The 23,101-nt window shown below is 36.5% G+C and overlaps 1 protein-coding gene across 3 annotated transcripts in view; it reads right to left on the minus strand.

Moving 5' to 3' along the window:
- Positions 1–23,101, minus strand: part of Dpp10 (dipeptidyl peptidase like 10) — a 1,483,954-nt gene that overhangs the window by 38,195 nt on the left and 1,422,658 nt on the right. For all 3 annotated transcript variants that reach the window (XM_075987761.1, XM_075987760.1, XM_075987762.1), the window contains exons 14-17: positions 12,711–12,802; positions 11,931–11,978; positions 6,827–6,948; positions 5,479–5,526 (exon numbers count right to left, since the gene is read on the minus strand). In XM_075987761.1, the coding sequence (XP_075843876.1) occupies positions 5,479–5,526; positions 6,827–6,948; positions 11,931–11,978; positions 12,711–12,802 (310 nt within the window). The remainder of the gene's footprint in view (positions 1–5,478; positions 5,527–6,826; positions 6,949–11,930; positions 11,979–12,710; positions 12,803–23,101) is intronic.

The following is a 23,101-nucleotide window of genomic DNA, read 5'->3' on the forward strand; positions in this document are numbered from 1 at the left end:
TTATAATCTTCTTTCACAAGTCCTGCTGCCTTTCTGATTACAGACAGAGACAGAGTCTATCACCAACAGAGGTTCAATGACTGATTTCACTTATTTTTATGTAGTTCTGGAAGAGTTTCTTTCTTTCTGTTTTGTTAATATTTCAAATTCTCAAATTTTAGTATTTATTTTAATAATATCGACTCTGAATTTTGTTTTCATTTAAAATATTTTGTGTTTATTAATTTCCTTTATAAAATCAAATCCTATCTGTTCTACTGACCAAATGCATTTTCTATATTTTAATTATCTACTTATTATGCTGGCACTGTTTGCTTTTTCTGGAGATGGAGCACAGGGCCTCACACATGCCATGTGTGTGATATTTGGCTCTGCTCCATCCTCAGGATCAGAAATCAAGAGAAATAGTCACATTCTACCAGAAGCAATTCATTTCTGTGATATATTTATTTAAGTCATTATATAATTCATAAAAACTTAGGAGTCAATATTGGAATGCAAACGTGATAGGTAGAAAGCAGTGGAGAAACTATGGGATGACTCTTTCTCTTTAACGTTCCAGATCAAAAAGACCAAGAAATCTCCCTAAGCCCATCCTTATCGCTTCCTGTACCTCTCTATCTGGCCCTCCAAATTCCCTATAGCTCATCTGATCAGCCAGTCATGGATTCTGCCCCTTGATTCGAGGTTCAACTTTATTAGCAGTCTCAGAGTGTCAGTGCAAACAAATATCCCACAACATTTTTGTATATCTGATTGAATTACGACTTATATGTATGATCCCATTCCCAACAAATTTCTGCTTCTAAAATATTTTCCTCAGTAACAAAAATTGTGAAGAATGTGCTATTTGACCTTCCTAAAATTCAGCAACATTATTTAATTGTTGTTGAATTTGCTGAAACATTTTCAAAGGAACAATCAAAAATATTCCACAGAAAATATTTTAAAGTGTAAATTTATGTTACAGAAAGTTAATCACAATTTTATTTAGATATTTAGTGGCCCGTGTGTGTAGCCATGTGCATAACAAGGCACATACATGGAGGTCAGAGGACAACTTTTGGGAGTCCTTTCCTTCTCTTTTGTATGTCTGGGTATAAAACTTATAAGTTTGGCAGCAGGCACTTTTACCCACTAAACAGTTTCACTGGACCTAAAAATTTTAATTCTTATTTTCTGTAGTCCATTAACATTAACTATTTGTACTCCAAACACTAATATAAAAGCACGATGAATAGATAAAAACAGATACTTTTTGCACGTACAGGTTCCAGTGTCACTTGCCAATGTTAGTACAAATGACATGACATTAAAGTTTGTTAAATTTTTGTCTTTATAACTCTAAATACCTATCATATTTAATAGTTTCTTTTATAAAGGTGCACTAATTTATTGTACTTCAATTAATAATTTAGTAAATGAATAAGAACATCTAGAGGGACCAATGTGGGGTATTATAGTAGTAATTTCATATAGCTTATTATAAATTACCAGTGGGGAAAAACATAATTACAAGTAAACTAATTATATGACTCTAATAACAGTTGGAATTTTTCTATTAAATTACATTGAATTAATTTACTCATGAAATAAATGTTTCTCTATGAGCACAGAGAACTAAATTGTAGTTAAAAAAACAAATTTAAGAAAGATTTAAAATGTTTCAAAATAGTATTGAAACACCATAAATTACAATAAATTTAGAAAATAAGTTTAGCAAAAATGACTTGTTTTTGACAAGTGATTTAAAGATGGGGTAATACTAAGACATCCAATTAAGTGTGGAGATAAGGAAGCAAAGAGAAAATAATAAGAACAGAAATTTTGCAGGAAATGAAAAGGGAGATAAGAATTGAGAAAAGAATAAAAAGGAAGCAATGGAAAGAGATGCAAGGCACACGAAAGACAAGGCAAAGCGAAGGCTGGAAGGAAAGAGACAAAAGTAAAAGAAACAGGCATACCTAAAAGCAGGCAAGGAACAGGTGGTGAGGGCAAAGGAAGTGACAGGAAACCTAGCCTCATCATTTATCTACCAAAATCATGGCAAGCTGAGCCACCCAAAATCACACATTAATGGTATTCAGAAGACAGAAAATGGCATTAAAGAGGGAAGTGTCAATAGCGGGATGTTATGGGTAGTGTAAGCAGAGGAAATGCACAGACAGACAGACAGCTGCCCTTTTCCCTGGCCCTTCTATGGGATTCACTGCTTGTCCCAGTAATTGAAAACAAAAACTGCACACCCCAAGGCTGAGCTCTGGGGTGCACCTGTCCTTGTACCACAAACCTTTCAAAGAGTGATCCTCTGCTCTGCACACGTTTTTTTCACTGTAATACATATAATAAATATGGGGGTCAATGGAAGAAAAGGTGTTTCAGACATTAGCCATGTAAAAATGTGGTATTTATGTCACATCTGAAGTCCATAGATAAAGGGTTTCTCTGTTATTATACATGGAATGTGTGATCAGGATAGAGCATTTGGAAAATATTAAAATAGAAACAACAAAATTACCTGAAAGTTTCCCATAGAAATGTAAGATAAATGCAAATTGTCTGAATATCTGAATTCAGACAATATCCAAAATACCTTGTGTTTTGTTTTTGGAATAGAATCTTCGCCATCCCAAGTTAACCTCGAACCCGTTATGTAACTAAGGATGACTTGAACTTCTGATCATCTTGCCTATACTTCTGGAGGGCTGGGATCAGAGGAATGAATCACTACATCCATGTTATGGGGTGCCAGTGATACTACTTGGGATTTTGTGTATGCTAGGAAGGTATTCTAAAACTTTAGTTCAATTTTCTCAAAATTTTATGCAATTTATGATCATCTATATATTTGTGTTACAAATTTATATTCAGATTTACTTATTTAGCTTTAATTAACAAAAGAAAAATGAAAATATAAAGCTTGGAGGCTGCTGATTTTGTTCTGTTCCTAAATGTTCATTGCTCTTTATATTCCTAGTGGAAAATTATGAGAGCCTCTTCCTGTAGTCACTAAAAGAAGGTTTTGTGTTATTAATTTGTTAGGAAAGATATTGAATGATATTTTGTTTACTCTGTTTTCTATTGCTTTCCATGTCAGTTAAATAGTCTTATTTTTCTTTTCCCATTTTTTCCTCCTGCCATATTTGACTGCTTTTGTCCCAGAGAGCAGTTGAGACTGTCTCATATATGCTTTTATTTTTTCAACTCCCAGTCTCCCTTGTCATTAAATGCAAACGCTGTGTTCCTAATAATTGTCTGTTAAAAGAAAAGCAAGCATATAACCTCTGTCCACTCAGCCAACTAAAAATTATACGTCTTGACCATGAGGCAATCAAAGTTGACTTTTTGGTGCAATACTAGCAATATTTAGTAACTTTTCAGGAGAAATGTCCTGTAATTGTCAATAATGTCAAAAAACATAGCTTTGTAACAGTGGGATAAAATTAAATTCATATCTCATCAAGAATGTTCTTTGATTCACTTTTTGACAGAGGTCAGATGTGCAATGTGACCCCAATGTCAACTATCAGATGTCATAGGTCATATCTATCTCCTGTTGTGTTTTTGTCCTTTTGCTCCAAGGAAAGTGACCCTCACTATTGACTATTAACTTCCGTGTTTCTGCTCTCAGAAGGTGATGATGGAGTCATTTCATACAATGATGTTGTATCTGCAAAATTAAAGCTTCTTGCTGTTTTGTTAACTCTCCTGAAGTTGCTATAACTATCTCTGCTTGGATGCTGCATTTTTAAGTAGGTTCTCCAAAACTGATGATCTGATTACGGAAATGTTTAACATTAAGTGTAGGCATGGGCTGCTTTTAGACATGTGCTATTTCTATGAATTATGCATATTATAGAATTTAATCAAAACAGTAAGGTGATTTTAATTTAATTCAGTATATAATACCTTCACTCTTACACACACTGCAAATGACCCTAGGTATGTGCAGAAGTAAAAAGATTCTCAGTGTCAAAAAATAATTATCTTTGCTATGAGTAGTGAGCAGATTCAATTATTTATCACATCTCCTTTAAGATATATTTTAAAGATGAGGAAAAGGGGGCAAAGAAAAATTGAAAAAAATACTGAATTATCTTTCAGCCATAGAAGAAAACAACACAAATTCAGGATCTATGTTTGTGGGAAGAGGTGATAAGTCTCTATATGGTACAACTTGATGAGCATGGGCTGCCTTTCTTCCCTTGGAATGGCACATGTCACATTTACACATTTACATCTCTAGCCACATCTAATGAAGATTGCTATTTCAGTAAATGTGACTCAGGATAAAACCATGAGAGAAAAATATCCTAAGCTCAGACTGCTTCATTTGATTTCTGGTTTTATTAAGTATTAACATAGCTCTATCTAAAGTCCTTTTAATCTCTCTTTGACTCAGTTTCTTTATATGTAAAGGAAAATAATAAAAGATGATCTCATGGATGCTCTCCGACTTGAATATGTCAATCAGTAAACATTTACTGTTAAGATATTATTGCTTATGGTGCGGAAGAGATGCACAGCGATCAAGAATGAGCACTGTTTATGAAGAAAACTTGAATTCAGTTCCCACATCATGACCTCCCCACCCCCGTAATTCCACTTTGAGTGGATCTGGCACCCTCTTCTGGCCTCCACTGGCACTCGAACACACCTGGCGTGCATTCACATCCACATAAATAAAATTAGACTATACAGAATATGATAAATCATTAGAGCATAAGAATTCTGACTTTGTAAATTTAGAAAGCAAAAGAAGAAAATGAAGATGGGAGACAGGGATGAAAAGGAATATAATATAGGAATTCATTCTAAGATCAGCTCAACTGGGAGATGGAAAGATGATTCATCAGTTAAGAGTACATACTGATTTTTCAGAGGATCTGCATTTTCTTCCTAATACTCAAACTGGACAGCTCACAACTGACTGTAAACCCTGTTCTAGGAGATTTAATGCCTTCTCTTAGCCTTCATAGGTACTTACGGACTCATATGCTATAAGTGCATACACTAGGTGTACAAAACACATACATACATATAAAATAAAAATGAATCAATAAATTTGATCAATATAAAAAGATATGTTTATGACCTTTGAAGTATGATAATCTCTATAAAAGGTTTGGGATGGGACAAAACCTACAAGGGGCTCAAAAATGATCCAAAAACTTAGAGGCAAGAGGGTGGGAACCCACATAACTGTCAATCTTTCTTTATTGGGTGTAGGTAAAGAAGGTGTCAAGATCTAACATAAACAGTAACATAATCAAATCAAACCACTACTACTTCTGTTTTATTAACATAAATAAAATCATCTTGAAGGCCTCAAAAAGCATTATTTATGCTAAGGATCCTGTTGAAGAATTACCTAGAGTGCATGATACCCAGGATTAAAACAAACAAAAACAAAAACAAAACTTTGCCTATGATCAAGGCCAAGCTTAATTTTCCAAGCTGTCTTTATTTGGTACTCACTTGATGGGTTGTCCGTACTGTGGAGACTGACCACTGGGACCCTTGGACCTGGAATTTAAAAACATACATATAGGTTTTTAAAGACATGTAAGGTGAATGGAAAGATGGCCAAATGGGCAAAGGTTCTTGCTGTCAAGACAATGGTTGAAGGAGAGGACTGACTCCCATAAGCTTTCCTCTGACCTCCACATATGTCTCATAGTATGTACACATACATGATACACCCATATGCAAGCAATTAAGTAAATATAATAAGACACCTAACTAACTCATGCTATCATGAAGACTATGTGACAGAGTTCCTTTTTCCGCACGAAAATATTTTACATCTAAAATACAATAAATCAAAAACAAAATAAGTAATTTAATTGCATTTCAAGGGGATGCATGAATTCCACTTCATATTGGAGAAATACAGTATCACAATAAAGATAAAAGAGTCTTTTTAATGCTTCCTTGAAAGATTTCCCTAAACATATCCATGAAAGACTATGGCATGATAACATAAGATGAAAGAAAGAAAACGGTGGAAACCACTGCTCGGCACCAAATGAGAGAGAGCAGAGGAGGTGCTTATATGCACTGTGTGAGCAGATTCATTAACGTGTGCGCAGGGAGAGATCAAAGGACAACCTTGAGCATACCTCTTCAGTTGCCATTCACTTTTTATTTTCTTGAGACAGTGTCTCTCACCACCATGGAATTTGTAAAGTAGACGAGGCTGAATACCAGCCAGCTTCAGGTATCCCTTGCCTCTCTTTCCTAGCATTGGAATTGCAAGTGCATGCCATCATACTCGACATGAGTTTTTACGTGACTTCTGAGGACCAACTTCAGGTCCTTGTTCTCAAAAAGAACACATTTTACCCCTGGAGTTGACTCCTTTGTCCATATTTATCCTAAGTCTCTTAACCTTAAAATTGCTCATTAGGAGGAAAGCAGTTGCTGTTTTTCTTTAAAGACAGATTATTATTGCATTGTGATTTTGTCAAAATAATTGTCTACCTCTTTTGATTCCCCAAGTGCAGATGTCCCTATAGATTGTACATCTACTATAATTCCATAGGATTTCTGTTTGAGGGGACTGGAGAGATGACTCAGTAGTTAAGGGCATATATTGTCCTTAGAAAGAACCGAGATTCAGTTTCCAGTTCTCAACTTTAGTAACTCACAACCACCGACTCCAGATCCATGAAATCTGTAGCCCTCTTCTGGCCTTCTCTAAGTGAAACAGTGGAATAAGCATGGAATCTCAGCAATTATCAAATTTATAAATACCTACTAACAATGAAACTTGTCAAACCAAGTAGATGGAAGGGATCCTACAGAAAAGCATATACTATCTAACCTTCACAGAATAACAAAAAATGTTGGTTCATGGGACTGAAGCTGGCATCAAAATATGTGCAATCATCTTTCATAAAGTTGCATGAGATGCAATCACGATTCAACGGCCCCTCGGTAGAAGCACTGAAAAAATAAAACAAAAATGAGAAAATTGTTAATATAGCTACTTGAACTTCATGGCATCAACATTAAAATACAGTCAAACAGAAAAGTTGCCTTACTTCTTCTATGGAAATACCTTCTAACTTGTGAATCTTTCAAAACATACAAAATCAATTTCCATGCTTAAAGTTATGACATATATATTTTGCTTCTGGGGATAACATTAAAATTATGAAATGTACATATAAGTTGTAGGTGTATATAACTATTAATAAATTCACTGATTTACACAGTATTCCCTATAATTTATTGTTAATTCCATTTTCCCTGTCAATATTTATTTCATTTTTACTTACATGTATATTCATGTGTGTATGTGCATGTGTGTGTGAATACCTGAGGAGGACAGAAGAGGGTGTCTGGGCCCTGGGAACAGAACTGTGGTCCTCTGTAAGTGCGTTACAGACTTTTAACTACTAAGCTATCTCCAGCCCCTAAGATTTCTTCATAGATATTTCTATATACAGAATGAAAGACAGAACTTCCTCATAGAAGCACAGATAAAGCAGTCTTCAATAAATAGCAGCCAAAAGATGAATAAATATTTCTACAATTTTCCCAAATGAAGCCCATAAGTTTGTAACCTCAAATCTCTAAACATTATAATACAACATCTTAAATTTTAAGCCCTGGAATCTTAACTAAAGAAACTACGATTGTGTTTGATAATACATGAAACATTACTGACATATGAGATCAATGGGGAGTTTTTTCTTATTTTATGATAATGTTAGTTTAGGTCAGAATGTTATGACCTTTTATTTAAGATTAAACCACATATCAATACTTTTTATTTTATAAATAGTTCCACGTGCAATATTAGCCTAATCAGCAGATGAAAACATATGCTTTCTCCACTCCCCCCGCCTGCCAAAAAAGAGAAGAGAACTCATGATAGATGTCTTTAGGAAGTCTGGGTAGCTGATGGCTCCTGAGGGAAGGAGAGACATTTTCTTGTGTGGTTTAGCCACTGACCAGGTGTCCATGTTCCTATAAATAAACTTAACAAAACACTCTCTCTCTCTCTCTCTCTCTCTCTCTCTCTCTCTCTCTCTCTCACACACACACACACACACACACACAGCAGAAGGGAGAATTGAGAAGAGCATTAAGACCCTAAGTGAACATGATCAAAATGCATGCATGTATGATAATGTCATACTGTCAGAAAGACAGTATTAGTATTGCGCATAATTAATATACAGTAAGCAAAAACTTTAAAAAGCTTATTTGAACAATGTATTCCCAACCACATTTTAGAATGGTTCACAGTTTCATACACACACATGCATGTGTGAATAAACATGTTAACGATAATGTGTACTGTATGACAATGCTAGGAAAAAGAGAAGAGGTATTAGAATGTATGCAAGGGTGGGAGAAGGAACCCAGGCTTAGTTATTTCCTGACCTCAGAGCTACAACTTTATACTTGAAATACTGTGAGATCATCACAATCCACAGACATATTAGGCACTTAAAAATTCATCCTTCAATGACTTGTGAGATAATCATAGAATTTTATTTGAACTATGGTCATGAATTTTTCCATTTAAACAATTTTTAGGGATAAATTCAGTTATGCTAAATACATCTACAATGATGTTGAACTATTATTCCAAAGAAAATGAGCAAATTTCTGAGTTACATATACCTTATCAGTGGTAACACTAAGATTTGAAGCCTTTCTCTGTCCTCTTCCATAAAGTTGTTTTCACATCTATGCTCTCTAGAGATTACCCTTGGTATTTAGGACTTATCTATTTAGTGTGTATATATGTGTGATATGCATTTGTGCTCAGGAACACTCTCGTGTGTGCTATGTGCAGGGCCCAAATGCTGATGTTTGGTGTCACCGTTATTTCTCCACACTTTAGTTTTTTGGGGCAGAGTTTTTCACAGAACCCAAAGCTGGCCATTTCAGCTCTACTGGCTGACTCACAGCTCCAGGGATCCTCCTGTGTTTCCATTTACCAATCACTGTGATTACAGACATGCACCACTTTTTACATAAGGGTTGGGGATCAGAACTCAGATCCTCATGCTTGTACAGCAAGCTCTTTACCCGTTATCTCCCCAGCCACCCTTTACACTACTCTGTTTATGACATTCCTGAAACAAACAAAAAAAAATAGAGTACTTTTAGACAAAAATATAAACACTGGGTTTGGTAGCTGTTCTGACTCTTTCGCGCATTAAATCAAGCACAGGGCATTTTTACAGCTCAAGCAAGATGATGATTGAGTTTTCTGGGTCAAGCTACATCTTCCTGTCAAGTCAACTGGCACTTAATGAGTCATGTAAGAGGACACATATTAGCACGATATTCGATTTCTAGGATAGTCCACTGCACTAGTCAGGTCATGAACCGTTGACTGCATAGACCCAGTCATGATGCAAGTAACTCAAATCTAAGCAGTTGATATGCTTCTAGTCGCATTTAGACTAATCAGAGCAAATAGTCTCAAGTATTTCATCCAATGACCCTGACCAAGGTTTGTCTACAACAGACATTTCTTTTCGTGTTTTTTTTTAATGGAAAGAATAAATTATGACCAAGTATTTCTACATCTCTAAAACATTGTTCATAGTTGTGAGGGTTAGTTTTTACTGCCAAATTCACATTCTAGAGTCATAATGATGAATTATCTGGATTTGATTGTTCTATGAACATGTCTTTGTGAGATTTCCTTAGTTGTGTTAATTCATATGAAAAGACTCACGTTGAGTGTGAGGGATACCATTCTCCAGGGTGTGTGTTCCTGTGCATATCCATTTTTGTGGTGGCCAAAGGTTAATGTGAATTACTCCCTCAAGTGTTCCCCCACTCTATTTAATTGGACACAGTCTCTCTCTGAACTAAGAGCTTGTCTATTCCAGCTAGTCTAGCAAGCTGGCTTGTTCTGCGGGCCCAATGTCTTCTCCTCTCAAACACTGGATTTTCCTCTAACCAGGTTTTGCATAGTTGGAAATCCAAACTCCAATTACCTTGCTTTCAGTGAGCACTCTATCTCCTGTACTTCATATACATTTTTACCCTTAAAAGAAAGCTAGGTGACTTGGTAAGAAGGAGAGGTGAAACTTCTTCAAACAGGGTGGGTTTCCACTGAGAATAACCATAGCAGCCTTGACGTGTTTAAAATAGGTGTGTGAAATGGAAATGAGAAAGTGCATGTAGAATCTGAAAATAATAGACCCTTTGCCTGCCCCAAATAAAAAGTCCTTCTTGTGGGTCCTGCTGAGAGCTGGTAGAATGAGGAGATATTTTAATGCTGACTGGCTGAACTCTTAAGACCTTGATGGATTTAGTTTCACATTTGGGGATGCTGGGCAGATGTGAATATTCACATATGTATTGCTTCATTTTGTTTAAGTAAAGAATATTCTAGACTCAGATAAGTCTACCTTCTCCAGAAATCTTATTTAATTTTATGACCCTCAACACAGGAACAAACAAAAAATAATAAGAAAAAGAGACAGAAAGAAGTTATTGCTTGCTTGAATTTGTATTAAAAGTCCCTTCCATCGTGCTATTATGTTATACAGGAATAAATTATATTAATGTCACGTTGATTGATGTACAGAAAACTCAACATAAGATGGAGCAGAAGGAAAGATTGCTAGAAAAATATGTAAATGTCTGTAATGTAGGGAGGTAAGAAAAGACACACTGGCACATACACACATGCACAAAAAGTTGTGTGAAACTATAAATGTAGAAAAATAAAATGAAGAAGTGACATAGAAATCTCTAGTCTGGGCATAATCCCCCAGGCTTCCAGATGGCCACAGCCAAAGGACCAGAGTAAAATTGTGAGGTTCTTTCTTGCAGAGATTGGCCATATTCAAAATTAACCCAGGTTTTTAATGTCTTCCTTGCTGTGTTTTAGTATGAACTAAATTTATAAGGAAGAACCTGAGTTCAACGTATAGCACAGATTTGGAAGGCTTACTGTAAGTTATCTACTGACATTCTCACCAATATACTTGAAAAGTATCTTAATTCATGACTTCTATACCATATTACTATAAAAGCTCTGTGACACTGGTACCCAATTGGAACAAAGTATTTGATGTGACCTGAATCTATGTTCCCTTGTCATGGTCATTTACTCTGGTTCTGGAATAAACTGTTTTTTATTCTCTCTGAAGTGAGTGATTTGCCTTTTTTTTTGTCATCAGCAAAACAAAACATACTAAAAACCCACATATGTAAACAGCTAGACAAAAAATTCAAATCCATCTGTAGCTCCCTGTACCTGTTAAGGTTTATGCCCAAGAGACATGACCAAGAGTATAGGGGTGTCATGTGGGAGGCTGGTTGTTCCCTTGCCATATTGAAAATGAGCTGAGCTTTCCCCACACCTCTGTTATGTAGTAATAGGAGCGGCGGGGCTGCGTCCCCAACACCCCAGCCGCCTGGCTCGGCTAGCTTATGCCCCGAAATAATTACACAGACACTGTATTCATTTAATCACTGCTTGGCTCATTTCTACCTAGCCTCTTCTAGGCTAACTCTCGCACCTAGACTAGCCCATTTCTTATCATCTGTATAGCACCGGTCTTACCGGGAAGATTCTAGCCTAAGTCCATCCTGGGTCGGAGCTTCATCGCATGTGTCTGCCCGGGAGCGGGGCATGGCGTCTCTCTCTGAAGCGTCTGCTCCCCAGCAGAGAGCTGTCGTGTCTGACCTCACTTCCTCTTCCTCCCAGCGTTTTGTTCTGTTTACTCCTCCCACCTATCTCCTAACCAATGAGAGCCAAGCAGTTTCTTTTAATTTAACCAATGACCTTCCTCCATCATTTCCCCTTTTTCGGTTTAAACAAAAAAAGGCTTTAACTTTAACATAGCCCCGCCGCCGCGCGCCCATATTACTACACTGTTATCTTGTGTTCATGGCCTCTGAAAAGTCAACCTGGGGGAAAAAGCATTCACACCACCTACCTGTACAGCTGCCTCCCTCGGGGAGAAAACTCTGTGCTCAGAAAGTAACTGTTGGGGGAAAAAATAGCAAGGACATTAGAGGTATATGTATTTTTGTCAACCTTAGTTTTTCGCTTGAATTTTCTAACCCGACAAAAAGACAGGCAAGAGCTGTTTTGTTATTCAGTCATGAGAATTTGTTCCAATTGGGAAATGTACGTGTCTTGTTTTGTAAAATAATCACTCTACTTCATAATCTTTCCCGAAGTCTGAAGAGTATGTGACAGGGACTGGGTCTGTGCAGTGTCTGTGAATGAAGCAAAGACAACAGCTTTAAGATTTATTTGTATTTATGCTTATTTGTTCATATGTGTATTTCTATTCATATGTGTATTTCTATTCATATGTGTATATCTGTTAATATCTGTATTTCTATTCATATGTATCTGTTCATATGTGTATATCTATTCATATGTGTATATCTGTTCATATGTGTATTTCTATTCATATGTGCATGCAAGTGGAGGAGGCAGAGGCCAGCAGAGGGTGGCAGGTTCCCCTGGAGCAGGAATTATGAGCAGTTGCAAATCTTCCAATATGGGTGCTGGGAACTGAACCTGGGTCCCCTGCAAGAACAGTCTGCTGTCCTGCTCCAAAAAATGCCTCCAAAGAGAGGGTCGCTGTTACATGAGTAGCTTATTTGAACAAGAGATTTGATAAAAAAAAATTATTCTCTTATAATAGAAAAGATTACACTTGACAATGCTGATGGCAGCCATGTAGAGAAGCAAAAACAATCACATTTTTTGAGTTGTTTCATCATAGGCCAAGATCCTTATCACTTCCCAGTTTCCTGATGTCAGATGCCGCACTGTAATTTGCTCATTTTTGCTCTGCAAAAAATAAAATTGAAAATATTGATTTCTCATTTTTACTTAAACAGTGTCCCTGTGGTAAACAAAAAACAATACTGGCAGCCTTTGCTTCATCTAATTCTTTCTCAACTAACATCCAGTTCCCTACATTAAAATCAAGGACTCACACGTGTTCTAATAAAAAGACCATGGCGGGACAGTGCCTTTCTCCCTGAGCTATAAGTAAACAATTCAGGAAGTGCCAGGTAGCCATTGAGAGTTATCATGAGCGAAGCACTTGGCTCCACTGTCACTTCTATAGACAGAGGGGGCAGCTGGGCAGTTGTACAGCAGAGTCGTAGCAAATGTTTCAGAAGAAACCTTGCTGCAACCCAGCAATGCCATTTATTCTTGCCCTTCCTTATGAGCGTACTACCATAACATTTGGTAAGTTATATAATACTCAAGCCAGGACAAGGCCATATGCTTCCACAAACATTTTTCTCTTCTTTTCTGTGTGAGAAATTGCACATGCTCATGACATCTCAGTCCAGCACACATTGATCTGATCAGGCTAATTGCCTGTCCTTCACTACAGACAAATACCATTTCTTTGTAAAGGCTTCTTAGCTTTGAAGTAGCCAAATTTTAGTCAGCCACACTCATCTCGCAACAAAATGCTAGAAGTTGTTCATCCACAGACTCTATTTGTGGTCCCCACATTTTGATTCTTAAAAACCAAACTTCCTTATGTCTCCAGAGGCATGTGGCTGAGGAATCACCTGGGGCTGGGGCTCTTAGTCATAGGACACACATGTGCTCTTCACCTGTGATGGCTTTCTTGCTTGTGTTTGTTTTTGAGACTGGAGATCACTTTGCCCTATGCCACAGACTCCTGATTGCTGGATATCAGGCATGTGGTACCACGTGTGACTCAGGCTCTGGAGTCTGGAGCACTGGATTGCAGGAATGTGTCAACATGCATGACTAGTATTGCTTTTCTAACATCTGTCCTAATTTAGAGTCCACTGGCAACGTAAGATTCCCTGGTACCTCATTTTCATGTTTTCTCCTTGATACTTATTTTTTCTTATTCTTTGTTTTTTGTCAAATGGTACCATACTTTTTATTTATTGAAAAAAAATACAAAGGTTGTGAAAGTTAAATAAAAAATTAATTCACCAAGTGACAATGTTTAAATACATTTGTTATTCATCCTTTTATTTGATGACTCATTTGAAAGCTAGATGAACACAGGAAGGTATGTGTACTCTAAGTGTACTGGCATGCATCTGTCTGAAAAGATGTTCCAATATCATTGAATCACAATAATAAAAGTTACCTTAACATTTTTGAGAATTTCATACATGAATACTGCATTTACATTAATTCTACCCATTTTTCTCACCTTCAACTCTGATGTGCCCCCAGTGACCTTTCAAATTATTGTTTTCCGTCTCACACACGTATATATGCAGATATATTTATGCATATTTATTGGTAAAGGCATGTATGTATACATTAATGCATTCCACTGAGTTGACTTAGTAGAGTTCATTTGCACATGTGTTTAATATTGACCACTTGACATCGGATAACCTAGCAGAGGGTCATCTCTGGAAAAGATGGATTCACCCTCTCTCAGCAATCATTAGCTGACCATAGCTTTTCAGCTAGGGTTTTGGTTTCAACCATCGTTTGTGGGAGAACTGTCTGTATTCTGTCAACCATGTTTTAAATAAACGCTGATTGTCAAATCAGGAAATATAGGCGGGAAAACAAGACAGGAAATAGAAATGATGTAATGAGAACAGAAAAATTCTGGGAAGGAGGAAGTTGATTCCTCCCACTCCTGCCCAGATCACCGAACCAGCAGGATGTGATCTGCTCCATTGAAAAAAGGTACTAAGCCACATGGCTAACATAGATCAGAAAAAATGGGTTAATCAAGATGTGAGAGTTAGCCAGTGAGAGGATAGAGCTAATGGGCTAATAAGCTTATAATTTATGGAGACCTATGTGTGATTTTCTTTGGAGCTAAACAGTTGTGGGCTACTTGGTGGGACAGAAACCCAAACAAGCAGGCCTGGCCCTTCATGTTACAGAATGGCGCCCACATCGATAACTGTGACCTTTTAATACAGTTCTTCATGCTGTGGTGATCCCAATTATAAAAGTATCTCATTGCTACTACATAGCTACAATTTTGCTACTGTTTTGAATAGTCATGTAAATATCTGATACATGATCCCTAAAGGGGTTATATATAGACACAAACAAACACAGTGAAAAATTAAAGTCAAGGTTGGAAATAAAATACATCTATGGTGTTCATATATCAAAGAGTTTACAAGCAAATAAAATAGACCTAGATATGTGGAATACAAATAAATTATACAATTAAAATTTGCAGTTTTATTATATGTCTAGGACAAGAAATTATAAGAAATTTGGTTTTTGGAAAAGTTGTAATTGCCGTTATTAACTCCCAGATCTATAGCATTGCTCTGAGAGAATGTTACTACCTGAGGAATATTCTTCTGAAGGCATCTTTGATGTAACTATGTTCAGAATATAGGTGTATCATTGGGAAAATTTTCTTACCACATATTACTGCCAATTCTATTTGAAGCAGAAAGTAAGCAAATAGTTTAGATGCCACTCTGTTGTCATAGCAACAATCTTTCTTCAAAACAGTCTTAGTCTTCTTCATTTCCATCTTCCTAAATGCCCTATTGCTGCCCACTATGTAGGTGTGTGCCTACAATCCCTCAGCTCAGAAGACTGGGGCAGGAGGATTGGGAACTCTCTGATACCCTGACCACAGTAAGTCTGGGTCACTTAACCAGAACGTTCCTCAATGAAAGAAAGAAAACAAATGGATGGAATCTTGTACTTAAAATTCTCTGCCCTTCTGGATATCACTATCTGAGGTAATACTATGATTTAAGTCTTTGTAGACCAAAGGTAAAAATGTTAGGACAACAGAAAATCTGTGAGATTTTAGCCAAGTAGCCTCCGAAGACCAGCTTGGAATCCTAAACAACCATGCTTTCATCCTTACCTGCTTTCAGGATTTGCTTTGATTGTTCCAAGAACAGAGTTTTATTTCATCAATATTTTCATTCATCTATAATGTCAATTTCAAGATGAAAAATCACTGAAAGCACCATACTATACTTGTGACTATTTTGAAAGACCTTTGGTTCACAGATTTCTGAGTTTTTGTTTTGTTTGTTTGTTTCCCAGGAAATTTTGGTATGTATGTAGATTGTTTCAGTTTGGCTATGAATAACACACAAACCCTTTCAGAAAGTCTTGGATACAGTGTGAAAAAGAGTATATTCATGCAGTATTCACTTCACAGATGTATTTGGTCCCACATATTACACATTTAAAGCCAGCTATGGTGGTGCACACCTATAGACCCAGATTTAGAGGCTGAACAGGGAGATGAGGAGCTCAATCCAGACTCTGCTATGTAAATAAAAAGGCAGACTGAGCTAAATATGAGACAGTGTCTCACAGTATTAAAATACTACTGCAACAAAGATACACTGTTAAAACTATGAAAAAAATCTGTTGTTGGACACATTATTGGAAGTTCATGACTTTCTAATTTTATTTTGAATATCCATCATTTTCAGTTATATGTTTGTAACATAATAAATAATCTCTAGGGAAAGCATGAACCCATATTTTCTACTAAGTGTTTCACTAATTTTCCTATGACTTACATTAAACACTATATTACATAATAGTAAACACGTTAACTTTTGTATGGTTCTCCAAGTAACTCATTCCAGACCACTCAGAATGTATTAGATTATTATCAAGCACATAAAATTAAATGTGGAAACTTGATTAATTTACACAAGGGGTTGTCTGGACTTAGGGTAGTTTTTTAAACACTTTAAAAAAACATCAAGTCAAAGAAAGTAAATTTACATTTACATTTTTAACATTGATGATTGAGTGATGTGTTTATATGTGTGTGTGTGGTGTGTGTGTGTGTGTGTGTGTGTGTGTGTGTGTGTGTACAACATGGCATATATGTGATAGTTAGAGGACAATCTGTGGGAGTCATGTGTCTCTTCCACCTTGTGAGCTCCTGTAATTAAATTCATGATATCAGGCTTGGTTATAAGTAGCTTTCCAAGTTGTACTCTCTCTCGAGTGAAAAAAATGGAAATTTAACAATGTAGCAAAGAATACAAATTTTTATTACACAGAAATAATATCTTCTGGTGAATCTATCATCTCTTCTATATAAACTTGGCAGACTAGAAACGCGAAGTGTAGATTTAAATCTGGGTGTAGTTCTGAAAGAGGCTACAGCAGAGCAATGTACTTTGGGTTCAACTCTTCAACTCTTAACTCAGAATAAAACAGCAAACAATCATATGACTTCATCATTCTCCAAAGAGGGCTGGAAATCCAGAATAGAGCAGCTGTATTGGATACTAGACATCAGACACACACACATGCTAAATTGGTGATGATTTTATCTCATGCAAAAAAGTAAAATATGAATCATGCATTTCTATTCAAAAACTGGGGACATGTTGGCATATTTAGCAGTGCCTGTATTTGTCACCCAATAACTCGCTGTTTATTCAAATATCTGATATTAAATTCTGCCTAAAGTCTATGGTCTCTAAATAAGGAAAATAATGCACTGCTTAAAAATAGCATGCGTTAATTTACTGTCTATTCATCACAGAAAACGAACCCATTGTTTTCAGACAATGTCCTAATCAGATAGAGTAGCGAAATTTAATGGAAAACTTTTATGAGGTTGATTAGGTGATAGGATTGTTTTGTGAGAGTGCCATTCTCTATACTACTTAACACTGACTAAGGTAACTTAAATGGTTCTGAGTGGAATCATCAACTCTAATATGTGAAACTTGTTGTACAGACAAAGTGGGCAGATACAATATTGAACAATATTTTTACTTAACACAGTTTGGGAAGATGGTAGTCTTAAAACACTGTTCACCTTTCTCTGAGTGGGAAGGGGTATGGTGAGGTTTAATCTTGACTCTCAAGATAAAATGACCTGAAATAACCTAGGAGACACTCTGCTGGGCATGCACATGAGGGAGTCTCTAGGTTAGGTTAACTGAGTAATGAACATGTGCCCTAAGTGTGGGCAGTTCCATTCCATGATCTAGGGTCCTGTACTGAATACAGCAGAGGAAGTGAGCTGAAACCAACCCTCATCTCTCTCTACTCCTAACTATGGATTCTATGAGACTAGCCATGCCAAGTTCCTGACATCCTGCCTTTCCATCATCATGGAGAGTATTTTTAAACTGTGAGCAAAATAAATGTTACTTTTGTGGGGCATTTTGTCACAGCAATGAGAATGACTAGTAGATGGATCATATGCCAATAACTACTCGGAGGAACACGTTCACGTTTGACAACAGTTAGATACTCTTTCCATAAGATCAAACATTTATGTTCCTGTGTCTGTGTAGCTGTATGTAAAAATGTATGTGAAGGTTCACCTGCCTATGCCCATGGGTGGAGGCCACAAGAGGGCACTGGGTGTCCTCTTACTGTCTTCATCTCCTATTCCATGGAGGCAGAGTCCCTTGCTGAACCTGCGGCATTTATTATGGCTGGGCTGGAAATCACAAAGTCCACCATTACTCTCCCTGCTACTCTGTGAACTAGATGGATAGGAATATCTGGGTGCTGGGTCCCAATTCAGGTAATTGTGGAGTATGTGTTCTTAAGTCTGTATTGTCTCTCTAACACTCCAAACAGTGTTTTCAAGTATTGTTTTAAGTGATTATTTGAAACACAAGGCAATGTTCACTAATCTGCTTTCACACATTCCTAATGAAAGCAATTTGGAAACATGTATATAAGGAATACAAGTATTTTACTTTGGGTACAAAAATTGCAATTTACACATATTAAATAACAGTCCAAAATACAAATGGATGTGTACTATGCATATGGTCTCACTGAAACATTGAACAAATAGTTGGTAATACATTGCATCAACTAAATGCTAATAAGAAATAATTAGTTTAATAAGTATTTGGCATTGTGAAAAAACACATATTTCAAACACAAATTTTAAATATCATGATGAAGGCAAGGGGATAAAACACTCTGCACAACGAATGCTGTGAAAGCACGAAGACCCGAGTTTGATTCTCCATGAGAGAGACTGGGAAAAAGCAACAGTAACTGGCCATTGGGGTGTGTACGCTGTCAAGCAGATCCTTGGGGCTCAAGCCTAGTCTCTTTGGTTAATTGCAAGAGATTGTTTTCTTTTTTTATTTTATTGAATTTTCTTGAGCTCTCCATTTTTCAAATATTGAGGTAGGTATTACTTGAGGAATGACGCTCAAGGTTGACACCTGGCTTCCACAGATGCACTTGTGCTTATACACACAGCAAAGGGGAAAGAGGTAATAAGAGAGAGAATATCATAATGTAATGGTGTATTTTACAGAAAATTATTATCATATTTAATAGGAGACTAATAAAAAATACAAGAATTATATCTTTTTATTCAATTACCTTGACAAGGGATAAATGTGAAAAAAAATCCAACAAAGCTCATGAGCACAACCCTTACACTCCAAACAAAAGAGAGTCTTAGAACACTTGGGTAGCTTGCCCTTTGTCTTTATCTACACTTGTGAAAGTGAGCAAAATGTTTGCAAAGATTCACTTGTCTCATTCAGGAAACACTTCAAACAAATGAACTTGTCCCGAGTGAGTAAGAGGCTACCAGGCACAATTGAGCCCCGTGGATGAAAATGGCAGATGTTTTGACTGCAGGTCACCATGTTGCTAGGACTCATCATGACCAGGGCTCTGTATAAGCAGTGGATTGCTGCCTAATGGAAAGCCAGGAAGACCATGCAAGGCAAGGTGAGAGGTCATTAATGCAATGCCCACTTTTTTTTGGTTATAAATTATGCTGTTTTGTTTTGAAGAGCCACTTGTCATTATATATGAAACCAAAACAAACACATTACATATGCCTGTGATTTATTTGGTGAAATGGGGGGTATACAATTTGGGTTGTCAACATTATTGGATCTGGAATTGACAAGAAGGCAATAATCTGATTATTCCTGTGACAGACACTTTGATCAGATTATTGGAAGTGGAAATATGCACCCTAAAATATGGGCACCATTATACTGTGGTGGTCCAAAGGAAAGGCCACGATACAAGGGATGTTTTGCTTTAATCACTTGCAGCTAAGTTCATCTAACCCCTTGTTGTTGCCTCACTTTGCAGATATTAGAATCAACATTTTAGGCATTAAATGTATAGCGAAGGTGACTCTCCAGCAACTTCTCAGGTTTTCAGGGCCAAACTCATACTACTGAGAAATCCATTCATATGGACTGAGAAACTGCTGGACTATACCTGTCCAGTGTGAGACAGATATTGTTAGCCTTCCCCACTGTATCATTTAAGACAATCTTATGGTTCCTCTTTTCATATGCACTTATTTTATCAATTGTTTTCCTGTAGAAAACACTGACTAATACCCTTAGGGATTTTTGAACATTTAGAAATAAATTCTTTGGGGGCAATTGAAAACAGAATTGTTTGTGAATAGGGCATCTTGTCTGAGAATCTACCAGCAAAGAGTAGAATAACTTTAATGATGAAAATGGATCATTTAAAGAAAGTATAACAAGTCTGCTTGAGTGAATGCTACAGTTCTAATAAAATAACATTTCAGAATATGATAAAAGCAAAATATTAAAAATTCCATTAAAGGATATCAGAAAAACCATGTATTACTCTTTAAATGTTGCAAACCTAAATTACATTAATTGAAATCTTTAAAGAAAAGGTCCTTTCTTATTTTTATGTAAAAAGGAACTGGAAATAAATGCACAAATTGAAGAAAAATAATAGGAATGGCAGGACTGCAACACATTTATTTATTCTCCCATTAATTTAATCATGTGGTTTTTGAAAATGTTGTGCTGACTATACATGTACAGTTTAATAGCTGTTAGTAATTAAAATAAAAAGTTTCAAGCTATGTCCCTTAATTTTGTATATATGTGTGCATGTGTGTGTGAAGCTGTACCTGTGTGTGTTTATATGTGTGTGCGAGTTCTGGGCATATTGATGAACTATAATATGTTTTCTCCTAAACACCAAACACCTAAAAAAATATAAATTTGAGTCAACTCACAGAAATTTTACAGACAATACACAGTCTTGTCCTTTTCTCAGAGACGAAATTATAAACGCCCTTAATGGCACCCAGAAAAGAGGAAAGTTTGCTACTTCAATGACAACTTTCACACTCTGTATGAAAGACGAGCAGAGTCAGGACAGCTGCTCCAGAAAGTTGCTCTGGACATTGCAGGAATAATGAATGAGACTGCACACCAGGCTGCTTCAGGGAGAAGATGAAATTCTTTTCAAGACTTCAAGAGAAACCCTTGGTCTGTTCCTTACTAAGGAGCTCCTGGCAGCAGATGGCTGCTGGAGGAGAATCGTTGTTTTTTTGAGAATGTGGCCACTGGTATGTTTCCCATGCTCCATCAGTTGCCCTTCCTGGGTATATCTGTGCAGCACTAATTAGAATTAGTGGTTATAATACAACAACAGAAACACATGAAGTTGGAAAGGGATGTATTAAAGAGGCCATGGAGAGAATGAGGGAATGTAGGAATCATAATCGTATTCCATTGTATAAAGAGATGAAAATCACAAAAATAAAGAAAAATTTCAAAAAGTAAAGAGAAACTCTTAACCAAATGTGAAAGTCCTGTTTTTGGAGGACACCATCTGCCCAGCACAGTACTAGATACTGTCTTATTCTAAATCAGTTAAGGAAACTGACTTCATTTGGAACTGTGAATATTATCTTATATTGTATATATTTTTCTAGTCTTCACTCTCCGATTCATTTGTAAAGATTTTCTTTGGTGAGGGTATGCATGTGCATGCATATATTTATCTGTATCTGGGTATAGCCCAGAGGCTGACATGGGTATCTCCCACAATTTAGCTCTTTCTTGTCTTTTTAGACAGGATTTCTCCTGAGCTGGCTAGATTGAGTGGCCAGTAAATTATGGTGATCCAAATGTTTTCATCCCCCAAGCATGACAGATGTCTCTGACCATGCTTTTAGGTACCATGAATCCAAAGTTAGGTCCCCTTGCCTGCATATTGGTTGCTTTACCAATGGGACCATCTTGAGTGTTAAAATGTTAGCTAAATTTAAGAGTATATGGTTTTAACAATTCAAAAAAAGACTAAAGAAGTAGATCAGTTGTTAAGAAGACATTCTGCTCTTCCAGAGAGCCTCAGTTTGAATTCCAGCACCCATGTCAGGTGGCTCAAAATCAGCTTACTTCCATAATTCGAGCTCTAGAGGATCTGATATTCTCACAGGCTTCTAAGGGCATAAACAGATAAACACGCGCTCGTGCCCACACACACACACACACACACAGAAAATAGATACACACACAGACAAACTCATACACAAAAATAATAAGATGACTCTTAATAAAGATCCACTAAAATTTCCTGATTATTTATAATATTTATGAAGTGCAATTTGTTGGAATAAATATTTCCCTAATAATATCTAATGATGACTAGATATAGTTAGAAAAAGATAAATAAATCTATTTTCTAATGTTCCATTTTTTATATAGAAACTGAAAATATTACCTTAAAATCTTACCTGCCTGTTCTAAAAATAATCCAATAGTTTGACACAGAAAACCTTGGAAATGTATTCATATACAAATACATGTATTTATTTAGAACTAAATGCAATTGCATTACTCACAAGTGTATAATTAACTCGTCCGCTTTTCTACCTTAATAGCATACTAAGAAAATCAGTCTTCCTCTTCGCTGTAGAAATTACACATGTCCTATTTTTTTTATTTCAACCTTGATTAAAATTAAAGTCACATTTGTGGAGACTGATTAATAATGCAAACCCTAGGTAACACTGTTGTTCTGACACCAAATTTTGTGATTCCAAAGTAAAAATTTCTAGATACAAATATGTACATAGATAATGACAACTTCCCTATGTTTTTGTTGGTATATGCTAATTATACATCACGGGTTTCATTGTGACATTTTCAGACACATACATCACGTATTTGCTTCCATTCACTCCCACCTTACTCTCTTGTCCCCCTCCCTCTCCTGCTGACCCATGTCTTTTCCCAGGCAGGCCCCCTTCGATGTCTTTGGATGCTCCAGTGAGCTTTACTAAGATTGCATCAGCTTCAGGATAGCACAAGAAATGAATAATCTGAGAACTTAAATAAACCAAGTTTGTGAGAGATTTTATGCCAC

The sequence above is a fragment of the Microtus pennsylvanicus genome, chromosome 10, assembly GCF_037038515.1.
Source record: "Microtus pennsylvanicus isolate mMicPen1 chromosome 10, mMicPen1.hap1, whole genome shotgun sequence".
NCBI classification, from domain to species: domain Eukaryota; kingdom Metazoa; phylum Chordata; class Mammalia; order Rodentia; family Cricetidae; genus Microtus; species Microtus pennsylvanicus.